A 15,134-nucleotide genomic window follows, 5' to 3' on the forward strand; every position below is an offset into this window, starting at 1 on the left:
TTCACAGTGTTTGTTCCCCTATGACTGCTGTTCTTGGCCTACATTCCTGTATCTTGACTTGATTTCCCATTTACTTCATGACTTCCCCTTTCTAGAAGGGGTGAGTATCCACTCCTGGACATTTCTTCATTACTTTGTGCAATGGCAATGTCTCACAGCTTGGCTTGTTCATACATTTCCGTGAATGATTTTATTGTATTGCTTGCATAGCTTTACCACATTTGCTTGCATCTTTATGTGATGCCCACCACCATGCTATCTTGGATCACTTCTTCAAATATTTATCCTGTGGTTTACAGTGAGGTTTGTTTTTGGTTTTTTTCCTTTTCATCACCCAAAATACTCTCAAAATCTCTCTGGAAAGCACCTTCTCAGATCCAGCCTTTACTTACTGTGATCAAGTGTCACCCCACCTTTTCATCTTGGTCTTCATCTTGGTCTCTTTTGTTAGATAAACTAATTGTTGGCTGCATGATCACTGGGTGTATGCTTACATTAAGCATTAGGCAATGTTGTATATTTTAATTGTTTTTAATTTGCATGTTTGTAGGGATGAAGGATTTCTGATTTGTACTAACTATATCTGCATCATCCCCAAGAGATGTCAATCTAACCTTCCTAAAAGAACTCAAAGACCTTTGCAACTGTTCTAAATAGCTTGTTCAGTTGCTTAACTTGCACTTAGGAAGAGTTGTTTTTAAAATCTAAGTTGTGGATCAAACTCTTTTGATGCTTGTATTTTCACCTAGGATGAACTTCATACAATTGTGTAAAAGCTTGAAAAATATTTTTTAATCTACTTCATAAGCAGTGAGGCCAAGACTGTAGATAAATATGTGAGGTGGTCTCCATGCTCCTAAAAAGAAACAGAGCTCATGACCAAGTGGACAGTTAAAATAAGTCAGCCAAAATCCTGGCCATTAGAAGGAGAGGTGGAAATATGAGCAGCGGATGATCAATCTCCTGGGTTTATCGCTGTCTTAGAGTGATGGGTTCTGTCCCCAGTCAGGTTTTTTTACCTTGCCATGCTCAGGGCTGAGAATGCGGATTCAGTGAACAACCTCTGCCGAGGTGTCACCCCCAGATCCGTTCTCTACACCGGCCCAGCCTGGGGAGGGCGGGTGACCCAGCGATGGCCTGTCCCCACCAAGGGCTGCTGCACCGGGGGAAAACAGCAACACAACGGTGGGCAGTGAGGGGGGTCTGAAAGGGTAAACAGGGAGGATCCCCAGAGAGGCATAGATTTAAAAAATCAAACATGCAAAAAAGATGGGGTATTAAGGCAAAAACTAGATGACACCACATACGGAAAAAAAAAAAAAAAAAGGTTGTTAGAAGAAAGCACGCCGTGTGTAAGTAAATGGCAGAGAGATACAATGAGAGGGGCCCAGGACCATTGCCCATCTCCCTGGGCAGTGATGGGAGACGCTGGCACAGACCCGAGGATGACCAAGGGCAGCCTTCCTCTGTGCCGGGCCATGCTCGGGGTGTTAATGAGCCCTGCGCGGGCTGCTGTGCTGCCTGTTGCCAAAGGTGAAAACACTGTCGTAAACCTCCCTAATAAATCTGCCTTAAAAATTCTCCCTAATAAGTCTGCCTTAATTAAGTCAGCTTGTAATTTAGTTGTGGAGACTATACTTTCTCCACCCAGCTACTGTGGTTTTCCCAGGGCTGCGAGCTGGGGATTTTGACCAAGGATGGAGGATACTGCCAAGTTTGTGTGACTGTAACTGGTCCCATATCCAGACCAAGAAAAAGACTCACAAAAGGAGAAAACACAATAAGCATTTCATAATTTCCCCACAAAAGGAATACAAAAGAGGAACAGGTGTCACAGATTGGCTAAAAATAGTTTTCTCCAGGGGAAACTGTAGGATATAGCACAAAAAACATATAAAAATAATAGTTCAAGTAGCAAAAAAAGTAAGGACTCCCTGAAAAAACCATGTTTGAAAGGGTGGTATTTGCAGAACAGGCCTGGAAACCGGCAAAAATATCTCTCATGGCTGGAGAAAATGAAGTGAGAGCTGGAGGGCGCTGGCTCACAGAAGCTGCAGCATCAGGTGTGATAAAGCGAGGGCAGCAGCAGCAGCAGCAGCCTGGTGCAGCCACCACGCGTGTCCCTGCAGCGGGGTCTCTGCCGCTCCGGGAGGACACAGGAGTTAGAAAAGGTGACAAACAGGAACCAGGGGCTGGAAGAGCTGCCCTGGGAGCCTAAAAAGGGGACATAACGTCCCCCATTACAGGGACCACCAGGGTCCTGCTTCTTCCGCCCTATGCCTTGTAGCTCCAAATACAAAAAGGCCTTCTGCCAATAACTTTAAGGCTCACAGAACAGTTCATACCAATGATCTCAGCAGGTACCGAGGCAAAAGAAAAATACTGCGTCAGCCATAAAACAGGGTGCAGCTTCATCTCGGGACGTATCATGAGATTAAACCGGAGAAGCCAAGCACCCCTGTCAACAGAGAGGATTAGGAAAAGGCTGCGTGCGGCTCTCCATGGCCAGCAGCACACGGCTCTCTCCCAGGAGGAACGTGGGTCAGAGGAGCGGCTGTGCCTGGGAACTGCGATGTGCTGCTGGGGAATGACCACAACGGGCGCTTGAGACATCAACCGTGATCAAGCAGGGTCCAGACTGCCAGAGGCTGGTGTTCGGATCCCATCTACTGAGCAAAAAAAAATCACTGGTTGCCACGAACTCATCTGGTCTGTAGAGGCTGGAGTGGGAGGTTGGTACAACATCTGAGTAGTAATGAATCCACATTTGTAGTTTTGAAATTGAAGATGATCCTCTGATCAGCTAAGAACCATCAGTAATACAGAAAACGGTCATCAGAAGAGAGTAACGTGGCAACAGAGGTGGATGGTAAATGGCGAATGGACAATTCAAAGGAAGGTTTAAAAAAAAAGGAAAAAGAAGAAATACAACAAAGTGCAATATAGAATCATACCACTACATGAGCTAGGAAATCATGCAACAGGTCATATATTTTAAAAGGGCTGGAAAAGACAAGGTCTTGCTTCCCTCAGAGGAATTCTTGCGGAAATGTACCCAAAATGGAGTTATGAGAAGCAACCAGAGCAACACAGTGGCAGTGCCACCCTTAAAAATAAGCTCACTGAGTGTTACCAGGAGTAAGAGAGAGCTATGGACTTCATGAAAAACAAACCAGTCTTCCCATGGCAGCTGAGCTATATTCAGTTCTGGTCTAGAAGTCTCTCAACACTGCCTTAATTAGGCAGCCTCCAAATTATCCTGTTTTTTATGCCATGGTAATTCCTTATAAATCATGACCATGATCATATGCAAGCCCTCTTGTCAGCTCTATCATCCAGTGGTGATCACCTCTGCCTTTTAATTATGATAATATACGCTTCTGAGCCTTTGATTTGACCACTGGAAGAAATTCCTACAACTACACACATCTTGGCAAAAGAGCCACGTGTTGCTGATAAGATGAGTATTTGTCTCATGGCAGGTTCTCAAGCTTTCCTCACACTGAAATAATGCCATCAGATGGCTGGCAGCTGGTGCCTACCAGCTAGCAGGGAAAATCAGAAGAGCTGTGGCAGGGATCATGTAGCTAGCACAGTGCTAGGGCAGAGAGACCTCACTCAGCTTTTGCAGGTAAATTATCTCGGAAGGAAATAAGTGATTTTACAGGTGAATAGTCCAAGCTTGTTAGCCTGGAAGACAGGTGAATGAGGATGAACTATGAACATCCATTTCTAGCTGTGCAACAGGCTGTGGCAGGGCTTTCTGTGAGCTGGACTGGCAGACTGGCCTATTTAAACACTACAACCAAACCTCCTTTGCTACAGAAAGAGGGCAGCAAGCCAGGCAGGATGCTGACACAGACCCATCAGGTGTAAGAAATGGATCAAAACCCAGGACTGAGGGCATGACCACCCCATTGCCCGTTCCCTGAACCTCACCAGCAGAGTGAGGAGCTGAATGTCAGAGGAAGGTCTGTTCACCAAACTCATCATCAGGTCCCAGGAGAGACGGCAGCTAGAAATGACACTTCGTTTTGCTCTGCATACGTGTGGGGACAGGACTGTGAACAGGGTGGATGTGGCAGTAATTACCCAAGGACACAGTCAGCAATTGGCCCATTGTCGTGACAGGTTTTATGGCAGCAGGTGCGATGAGCTGGCAGGGCAGTGCTCTTCCCAGGCGGCCCCAGCAGGGCACTCTGGACTGACATTTTTATACAAGACTTGAAATCAAAAGCGAGATGCAGAAACAGGAGGTGCTGTTCATACAGTGTACCGGGACAATACTAACACATACCTCACTTTTACTGATGATTAAATAAGATTGCGTTAATCCCTATCTAATGGTTTTCCTTAAACTAATCAGACACTAAGATCAGATTAAAACATAAGCTTAGGCTATTACTTAATTAAATATGTTTGAATTTGTAGTAATATAAACAATACCTGCATCTTGATATAAAATTTATATTTTACATTTTTCATGCTGTCATATCCTTATTTTTAACAGCTTTGTTAACTACAGGCTAAAGAAGTATGATGTTGTCTCTTTCAGCAATTGTAGCTATATTCAGACTTAAAAAATGGATCAGACTTCTGTAATCATCCTTTAGTATGCACAGATACAGATTCTGATAGGGGGAGATGATGTTTGCAATTAACTTTTCTTTGTAAAAAAAGGAAAATCAAAAGCAAATGCAAGACGTGTTTCCCGTTTACAGAATTACACAAGGCTACTTCATGCTACTCCATAAGCTTCTGTACAATATGGATCAGGCACAGGTGCTGCCCATTCAGTTAAATAGCCCGGTTACACAATTCGCTAGTTCCACTACCCCAAATGTTTGAAAGGAGACAATTACATCTTTCCATTACTGCATGAAATGACACTGCTGAATAATATCAGAAAATCTGTTTTTGTGGTTGTAAGGTGCTGTGGAATGCAGAAAGCCCCGCACTTCTTGGCCTGCCACCTCTGTGTTAGAGTGGTAATTCCCATAATTTGTTTTTAACTGCACAGAAATACTTTCTGTATTACGCCTAGTAACTCGGTAGACAGATTGCACCCCATTACGTTTTTAAGTAGAGTTTAAAAAGAGAATACAAGGTTCACAGCAACACAAGTGGGAGCAAAGCTGAGCGGTAACTTTGCTGTGCAGGCGCTGCTGCGCGGGAGCAACGCACGTGAGAAGGACTCGTCTGCGCTGCAAGGAAACTGCCGCGGTGCTGCCGAGGCAGCTGCTGGAGCGAGGCACAAGGCCATGGTAAACCATTCCCACTAGTGGTGCCAGATTTAATCTATGTATAAATTGATTTAATTATGATACATTGATTTATGTATAAATTGAGCAAGACAAGGAAGAAAAAAAATTATCTTTAAGAAAAACCTGTTGCATTGAGGCAAGTCCCAGGAACTCCTGGCTAAACAACAACCTCATTTCTTCAGTAATATCAGAGTGACACCGACAATTTTCCAGCCCCATCACATTATCCCTGGGCTGCAAAAATGCCTCCATTGTATTCCTTAGGTGTATTATCTGATAAAGCTGACCAAGAACAAGCAACCGTGGCTTCACATGGAAAGTATGTACTATTACAATATTGGAAAAATTATTGCAAGACCTGATGTTAAAGTTTAAGCACACCACAAATACAAAGGAAGGCTTTCACCATGTTTTAAATTACAGAGGCTTTTTGATGTTTTCTGTTGGAAAACATTTCCATTTGTTGTGCCAACATGGAGGTGTCGGACCCTTATGGAAGCCTTGGGCAGCACTATAACAGCAGTTGTCTTAGGATCGCAGAATAGTTTGGGTTATCTGGGTTTAAGCTAAACAGAGCAAACATCCAATTTGGGGAAAATGTACAGCTCTATCTTATAGAATCTTTTAAAAAAGTAAGCTCTGCTACTGCACAAAGCTTTCTTATATTCACATGCAAGTACGGGCTTTTGACATTTCCATGTTAGACTGCATTTTATTCATAGATAAAGGAAAACAAGTTTCTGGATGATTCTACATCTTACACGTCTCCACATCTTGCAAATACAGGTCTGAAATACAAGTAGCTGGAAGAAGCCTACAAAGCCACACATTAAAATCTCCATTTCACATTCAGGTTCAAGAAGAAATCTCATGCATGCTAAGTGCCATTTTAATCCAAGCGTCCCTTTCAGTGTTTGAAGGGCAATCCATCCTGGCTGAAGGAACAAAAACCATCACAGAGAGCAGGGAAAATGCTGAGGGATGCGCAACCCCATGGAGCATGTCTTTGAATATATTTTAAGAAAATAAGTCACGCTGTTTTCTAGTAAACTAGAAAACAAAGCGGTTTGATGTATTTCAAAAGTTCACTGAATTTTGTGGAAACATTGCACTTACCAGCAGCTCTCCTTGAAGTTCACTCTGCTCCCAGAGGAGTGATGCAGGCTTTTCCTCACAGCTAGGAGGACACTGTACCGATTTTTTATGAGCTGTACACAAAAAGCTGCCACTCCAGCCACATTTGTTGATGGCTCCACTGGCAGTCGGAGCCAGCTGAAACCACCCTTGGAGTGTTCCACAACCATGTAGAAACATGTGAAAACTGGAGCTTTAGAGCAAATTCTGGGGGTCAAACAGTCAAGGTTGCCCTGTCTGGCCTCAAAAGGGCACTCTAGCATCTTTTTTGCCCAGTTCTTACGAAACTACTGATATGACAGCATGTGCTATTTAAATAGCTTGTTTCTTTTATGACCTCCTGTTTATAACAGCAGCGAGAGGTCTGTGTAGACACGGCTCTGGGCCTTACGGCATCACACACGGCAGCAGAGGATGTGGGTACTCACTCTTCCTGATGAATCATAGAATCATAGAATGGTTTGGGTTGGAAGGGACCTTCAAAGCTCATCCAGCCCAATCCCCTGCAATAGGCAGGGACATCTTCAACTAGATCAGGTTGCTCAGAGCCCTGTCCAGCCTGGCCTCGAATGTCTCCAGGGATGGGGCATCTACCACCTCTCTGGGCAACCTGGGCCAGTGTTTTACCACTCTCATTGTAAAAAATTTCTGCCTCATGTCTAACATGAATCTCCCCACCTTCAGTGCTAAGGAATCAACCTTTGCTACTGGGGTGCTCCCAGCACATGCTGGAAGTAATAATTAAGCCTTTGGGAGTATTAAGATATGCAGCTAAATCTTGCCCTTTGAATATTGCTCTTGTATGATTAAATGTACACATTCAAATGAATACACCAGATTTAAACTCCTGTCTCTCTGCTATTGCTTATTATAAGAATCAGTATTTATCATTATTTGTATATGAATATTAGCTTATATTCTATGGTCAAATCAGTCTTCCAAATTAAAGTTGAACAATAAAAGAAAAACCTCGGAGGGCAGAAGAAAGTTCTACCTGAAAAATGAACCATCACACCAACTGATGTGGTGGGCTCTGAGCTGCATCGCCACTGGATGAGTAACACGCTGCAGGAATTCCTTTCTCTTTCTGAAATCACAGAGAAGAACGGAAAGAAATCCTTGGCCACTGGCTTGATACAAAGCCTTACCAAATGATATGTGACTTTTCCCCTGGGGTCTGTTTTTGTCTTTCCACTCACTTTGACGGATTTGCAATAGCACGTGCACACACAGACACAAAACAGAAGGCACAGGGCAAGCAGACAGCTACCCTGCCAGCATAGCTGGAGCTTGAGGGAAAGGGAGCAAACTTATTCATTTACACTTGTTTACTCTAACTAGAGCCAAATTAATTTGTGAAACATTCCCTATGGGCCTGGTAGGCTGTTGAAAGCAAAAGACCATTTGTTTTTCCTGCTGACACACTAATTGCTACGTTCACATCTGCCAGGCTCCTCTTCTCATGGAGGGCTCCTATCCTCTGTATCTCCATCTCTGCACAGGCACCACACTTACATGTTCTCAAAGACCTTTTTGTAACTCCATACTATGGCAACGCAATCCTGACATGTAACTATACAGGCACTGGCAGTGTATCTCATCTTTCTTGTGAGAAACTGAGACTGACAATGACATCATTTTCTCTCAAAATTATTTTTCTGTTTTTATAACAAGCACCACAAGCACTATCCTGCTTCCCTTACAAAGCACAGTTGCTTGCCTAGAAGATGGGATAGATAGGATAAGGCAATTTCTTAATACCATTCCAATTAGATAATATGGCAATCGGAAAATACATTTTATCTTTCGAACTCTTATCATAACTGAAGAATAGCTACAGAATATGGAAATTAAATTCACACAGCTGCTTTGCAAGTTGCGAACTACTTTCATTACACTCAGAGACTCAGGAAACAGAGATACTGGACTTCTGTCAGTGAAGCAGGTATTTCCCTGCATCTGCCCTTTCTTCCTTATCTTAGACATATTAAATAGAATCATAGAATAGTTTGGGTTGGAAGGGCTCTTCAAAGGTCACCTAGTCCAACCCCCCCTGCAATGAGCAGGGACGTCTTCAACTGCAACCACAACTTGTGGCTGTGGACCTGGGTGGGAGCTGGTGGTCCCAGGTGAGCTCTGCCGGGTGCCAGACCCCGCGGAGGAGCCGCTCACCGCACAGAAGTGCTTGGGCACTATCCAGAGAGCTTCCTCCCCCCAAAAAAATGCCATTCCCTCACAGCAGGGTCCCGTGACACCAGCAACTGGTCACCAACACGTGAACTGTAGGTGAGTGCACATTATTTCTTGTCTATTTACTCCCACTGACTTCCACAAATTATTCTACAAGGACACTGATTTCTAAAGAGCTATCACATAGTGCTACCACCAGAGTATCACATCGGAACATAGAAGTTAATATCTTTCTCATTAAAATATTTTATTCATAAGCAAATAATAAAGGTGGAGGCAAATATTTGATGATAAGATCAAGTTTTAAAATATCTCAGAATACACAGAAGCAAGGTGAGCTAATTAGTTATGACAATATCATATGCTCATAGCAAAACAGTTCTAATCCTGAAAGTATATGGAACTTTCTATAGCCTTGTCTGAAATAAAAAAACCCCACGTACATAAAATGAGGAAATCAGCCCCATAATTAATTCGTTATTGCTTAACAATGCATCAGGATTGTGGACTGAGCTCCCTGACTTCAGATGTCCGAATGCAGGTTGAGCCAGCCACTGTGGCAACAAAAAGCAACAGAATAAACTGACAATTTGAGGTCTATATTGGCATAAAATAAATTGAGCTTACAAATTTTCCTTTTTTTCCACTGATTATAAAGGAGCATAGGAAAACCTCTGCATTTTGCATGCCAACCCATGTTTCACATCCAGAAATGTGTTATTGGCCCACCACTTGTGCCAAGCAATACAATTTATCTTAGCTCTCTTCTACCATGCTCTAAGCAGAAATAAGTGGTATTGGTATGTTCACACAGGCATTTCTGCTGCTCAGCTCAAAATGGTAACTAATTAAGTTTCAGCAACCTGTTCGTGTGCTGCACCATCTGTAAAAAACAGGAGCATTAGCAAAATGACAGTTTAAAACTTCTGCATCTGTGCTGTGCCTGGTTACATGACCAGTTAGCACAAATTCAGAAATGCTTAACTCCAGCAGGGTGGGTGCAATGCACCGGTTCAAGTTACTATCTGCATAACAATAATGCCCCAAGGTTCCAGCTAAGATCAAAGTCCAACTATAATACGGGGTACATACATTCCTAACAACACTTTGCTGTGGACCAAAACACACCACTGCGGCAACTGAGGATGTTACTACTTCCAGGTGGATCCTGCATCCTTGTATCTGACGGAGATGTTGTGTCTCCTGTGGAAGGGCAGCAGTAAAGTTGCATCTAGGCCACAGCATCTTTCCCTCTGTAGAGGAGCAAAATAGCAGATACCTGGGGTCCCTTCAGCTATAGCTGTCACGTTCACTACAGCTGAGTCCTAAAGAGGTAGCCCTTGCTTCAGGTAATGTACAGAATACACATGGCAACAGAGAGGTGAACTGGCTCCCCAAGATCACTCAGATGGTCATGGAGATGGCTGGGAGAGGGTCCAGATCAACCCACTACATCATATTGTCTCTCAAACTAGCTATTAAATCAAAATCTCCTGTTTCTCACAGACAAGTCTTAAAACAGGGCAATGCCAGTGGCTAACATCAAACATTTGACATAAGCTGGAGGCAAAACCATGGGTATCAAGTGCATGGTCATAAAAACTGAGTAAGTCTCTGGTAAGTCTTACAGAACCAGGGTTAAGGGATGAGGTGGGAATTCTGCTCTATTTACTCACACTTAGATCATCATAAAGGTACAGAAATGCCAAAGGGAGGGAAAAGAGGAGTGATTCTTTTCTCTACATTGTGGAACATGTTACAGAGCTAAGCTGAAGCGATCCTTAGTGCTGCTGAGGTCCCAGCTCAGCAGCCAGTGAATCTGCTCTTTGCTCAACACAACCTTCTCCTATCTACAGTCAGTGCTTTACAAATTAACCTCGCTGTTACAGGGATTGGTGGTGAGGGCTTATTTACTCCAGTGACAAACAGCTGATGTTTGCCCATTTCAGATCCCTGCATAAGCAAATATTGTTCAAGCGCTGAATTCCTAAGCAAACTGAAAAATGCATTATTTAAAACCTCATTGTGTTCCAGCATTGCACAATATTAATATTGCTAAAGCTACTTAATGCTTGCACATCTAATGCACTTATATAAAATTTGATAAATTTTAACTGAACTTTTAAATAACTGTTTCCAGTTATTCATGAATTACGACATGACAAATTTGGACCAAATGTTTCACTGGTCTCTATGTTGGTGCATATCATTAGCTGCACATTCAGTCTCCTCTTCTGCATGGCCAAATATTTCCACTTTTTATGAAGATCTGCTCTTCATTTGGTCTCTCCTGTTAGACAAGGCGCACCTCAGTCAGATTTCATTTGTTTTTTCATCTTGGCAAGACTAGTGAGACATTCATCTCTCCAATTTCTCCTGGCGCCCAGGACTTCTGGAACAACTGGAATTTTTTCAGATATTGCCTGGAACAGAAAATTTAAGATTATTAAATCTCGTGTTCTGAGTAAAAAGTTCTTCACCAGCATTGTCTTCTTGCTTTCCCTGTGTCAGACCAAGTAACCATCCACACAAACTGTAATTTAGTCTATCACAAGCAATACGCCACTAATTCTTTACATGGGTGACGGGAAATGAGCTAACCTGTACAATTAGAAAGTGCTCCCGCTTGGAGAAGGTTGGCTTGGATGTGGCAATGAAGGTGCCGACAGAAACATCAAAGCATCAGCCTCTTCTCCCAATTTACCGCACACAGCCACTGTCTAGTCTCTTTGATAATAACCTTTTATTAAATAGGAAGGAGGCAACCTGGCCATTTATGCGGCTAAAACTATGCCTGAAACCAAATTCTTCTCTGTGTGTGTTTAAAGCTGTGATCTCCCTCTGGCTCCTAATAAATGTAATGAGGGATACCGTGTTTATTAAAAACATTTTCTCTTAGGAGTGCCAGTTATAATCAAAATGACAGGGGAAGACACATAACAAACTCATAGTTATGACTTTTGCTGTATATTGGATTATGGGGGAGAGAAAGTGCAGCACTATTTGAGGACACAAAGGGAGAAGTCTGAACAGGGTAGCACACAAAAATGATATTTAAAACAAAATGGGGGAAAAAAAATGCATAATCAAAGTTGTCTTACAAGTGCCAGTTAAACATATCGCTGAAAGGAGAACAGGAGGCAGCAAGCTCTGGCCAGATAGTACATTTTAACAGATTTTCTTTCAAAGAAAACAAGCTGTTTTGAGAGTGCAGGTAGAGATAACAAGGTCATCTTTGCCAGAATAGCACCTGAGGTCTTAGGATTAAAAGGCAAGTGTTGAGAAACTGGGTAAAACCTGGACCTGCTACCAATGTCCAGCAAGTTGCAGTCACTCCACAGAAAAGTCTGGGGGAGGGACGGAGGGGTAAGATATGTTTAATGTTTCACTCTTGAGAGGATTCTTGCAAACCCGTATTTGGCATTGAAGACCAAAGATAAAGAGACAAAGAAACAGATGGTGAAGTGGCATCCAGTTTTTCATAATGCAACTCAAGCTTTTTCATACTAATCATAAGCTTCTAATTGTCAATAACTCTATAATTATTGTTGATTGTTATTATAAACAGTCTATGTTGTATAAGCATAAAAGAATCTTTTTCCTTTTTAACATAGCTGATGTTGAAATTGTGTAAATAGAAACAAAAAAATAGGAACAAAAATGCTGTCTTCCAGACAGAGAGCTTTCATATATGGAATTAATCTGACAGCTAACCAAGAACTATTCAACACATAGGTGTGTTCTTTACTGAAGTATTAAAATAGGCGACTATGGCAGTTGGGAAATAACTATATTTCAGTTAATTCCTATAATCAAATAGCCTATATAGTGAGTATAAACAAATTGTGGGCTAAGAAATGTTAATAGACAAACGGGGTCTCAATCCAGCATAGTGCTTAAATACACCTTACATTTAAACATGCATGTAACCTTACCGGACTGCTCACATGCTTAACCTAAACATGTATTTGCACACTTTACAGACTGGAGCTCTGGTTTGTAAAGTGTACAAAACCAAGAAAAAGTACATTCAGAATAAAAAGCCGTAAGGTTTATGCAGGATGATGGAATAGGAGGAAGATACGGATAGAAAAGTCATGTAGGAAAGGAAGCTTGAAGCTATGCATGTTATGGCAGAGGACACAGGACAGAAGTAGTAAGAAATAGCGTGGGGGATTTAATGTCAATAACCCATGGTTGTCAGCAGTTGACTCCTCTGTCCAGTAATAATGTTACAAGGCTGCTAGATCACTTTCCTTTGATGTATGTCAAAGTGCTTTGAAAAGGGACTTACATGCATTCTGTGCTGATCTTTTCGTTCAAAGTACACATTCACACAAGAAATACAGTAAACTGAAATAGTACAAATGTTAAAATAAGAGCTAACATTCTTTGTTCTGAATGTCACTGCATTTATCAACTCCGTATTTACCTGATTGATTTTCTCCTCAATTTCACCTGAAAATTCTGGAACTGGTCCAAAGGTGTTCAGAACAAGTTTCATACCTTCACGGTATCTTTCGCAATAATTTGAAATACCTGAAAATAAGAGTGAAAAATCGCATTTCAACAGAAATTCCTACTTAAATTCAGTAAGGCTGCCTGTGCTTAAGCACCTTCTTAAATCAGAGTAAAAACAACAAGAAAAAAAGGTGTGCTCTTATGCTTAAGACACCTAATTGTCATCAAGGAAAATGGATTCTATCCACTATATTTCCATTAAAGTTCATAGAAAATTGTTTAGGACATGCCTTTGCTGCAAACCCCATTAATGATATGTACTGGCAGACAATGCTACGTGACGGGTGCAGCACACAACCCTGGATATACTCAGGCTTCGTTACTTGAGGCGAGGAAGCTTCCCCAGCCTGTGTCCACAAGGAGAGTGCCCTCACCTCACACCTCCTCTCCTCCTGTTCAGTATGGGTCATACCAGTTGAAGCATTCCTTTTATTTCTTTTATTTATTGGTCCAGAGTGTATCAAGAGCAACATGGCTCAGGGGAAAAGGGTCAAGGGCATGGAGTGCCAGGTGGCCTCCAGAGAAAAAGGAACAGATGGATCTTGCAGATTAGTATCTTTTATTTCAACTGGGGTTAACAACAAGGATTTGGCTTTTCTGACCACAGTACCCTCTCTGATAGTCGAGCACTGCTAGGGGCAGATGGGATCCACCTGACAGGATTGGAGAAGCATCATCTTTGCCAAAATGTAGCCAACATGGTGAGAAAAGCTTCAGATTAGGAACACTGGAAAAGTGAGATTACAACCTGTAATCAAGTGAGGACGGGGTGTACTGGGGTGGAAAAAAAAGAGTGCAGGATAACCGGTAAAAGAGAAACCTCAAGAAAGTATAAAAAATGCAGAAAGAGCCCATTCCAGTGTTCATGCACAAATGTGTACAGCCTGGGATACAAGCAGGGGAAATAAGAGCTACAAGGTTGTTGGAGTAGCTGAGGTGTGGTGGGATGGCTCATGCAACCAGAGTGCTGCGGTGGACAGACACACACTTCAGGAAGGACAAGCAGGAAAGACAAGGAGGGGGTGTGCTGTCTCTGTAAAGGAGCAGCTCAGATGTATGGAGCTGTTCTACAGGACGGGTGGGAGCCTGTGGGTCAGCATCAGTGGAGATGCCAGTAAAGGACCAGTAAGGGACAGCATTCTTCAAGGGCAAAAACAGTCCATCTTGATTATTCAGGAAGACAAGTAAATGTATCAAGATTGGCTTGGACGAGCTCCAGCGCAAAAAGGCTGCATACAGGAGGTAGAAGCAAGGACAGGTTGTAAAGAAGAAATTTTAAAACACTGCCTAGGCATGTAGGGTTGGTGTCAGGAAAGCCAAAGCTCAGTTCCAGTTGAGACTTGCAAGGATGTCAAGGGCAACAAGAAGGACTTTTACTGTTACATTAGTAATAGAAGGCTGAACAAGGAAAGCGTGGGCCTGTGGCTGAATGGGTGAATGATTTAGTGACAGAAGAAACATATAAAGTGGAATTACTCATTGCTTTCTTTGCTTCAGTCTTCATTGACAAGGTCTCCTATGCCTCTGCATTTAGAGGCAAGCTTCAAGGAGAAGAAGAAGAGTTAGCAGCAGTAGATGATGATCCAGTCAGTGACTACCTGCAAGAACTCAGTCCCACTTGAGACCATGGGACGAGACAGACTATATCCACGGATATGAGAGAAATGGCCCATGCCCTTGCAAGGTTGCTATCGCATTTTAAAAACCATGCCAGTTACTGCATCAATGTCATCATTTGAGATCCCCAGATGACTGAAGGCAAATATTGCACCTATCTTCAGAAAACGGTCAAAAGGACAATCTGAGGCACTACAGGCCAATCAATCTCACTTCCGTCCCTGAGAAAAACAGGGACCAAGTCCTCTAGAAACAAATTCCTGAGCACAGGAATGAGAATAAAGTGATTATGACAGTCAGCATGTTGTCACCAATGGGTACACTACAGCATAAATTATGTCTGATTTATCTTGTTGCCTTCTGTGACATTAAGGTCTGCATGCTTGGACAACCAGATGGAAAAAAAAA

General features: G+C 42.5%; 1 protein-coding gene across 1 annotated transcript in view; it reads right to left on the reverse strand.

Moving 5' to 3' along the window:
* Window positions 1-8,810: 8,810 nt before the first annotated feature.
* The window catches only part of CRYL1 (crystallin lambda 1), a 54,770-nt gene continuing 48,446 nt past the window's right edge, over window positions 8,811-15,134 (reverse strand). The window contains exons 7-8 of the mRNA XM_065831088.2: window positions 13,021-13,127; window positions 8,811-11,011 (exon numbers count right to left, since the gene is read on the reverse strand). Coding sequence (XP_065687160.1) covers window positions 10,898-11,011; window positions 13,021-13,127 — 221 coding nt within the window. The 3' untranslated portion in view covers window positions 8,811-10,897. The remainder of the gene's footprint in view (window positions 11,012-13,020; window positions 13,128-15,134) is intronic.

This window comes from Patagioenas fasciata, chromosome 1, assembly GCF_037038585.1.
Source record: "Patagioenas fasciata isolate bPatFas1 chromosome 1, bPatFas1.hap1, whole genome shotgun sequence".
In the NCBI taxonomy this organism is placed as follows: Eukaryota; Metazoa; Chordata; class Aves; order Columbiformes; family Columbidae; genus Patagioenas; species Patagioenas fasciata.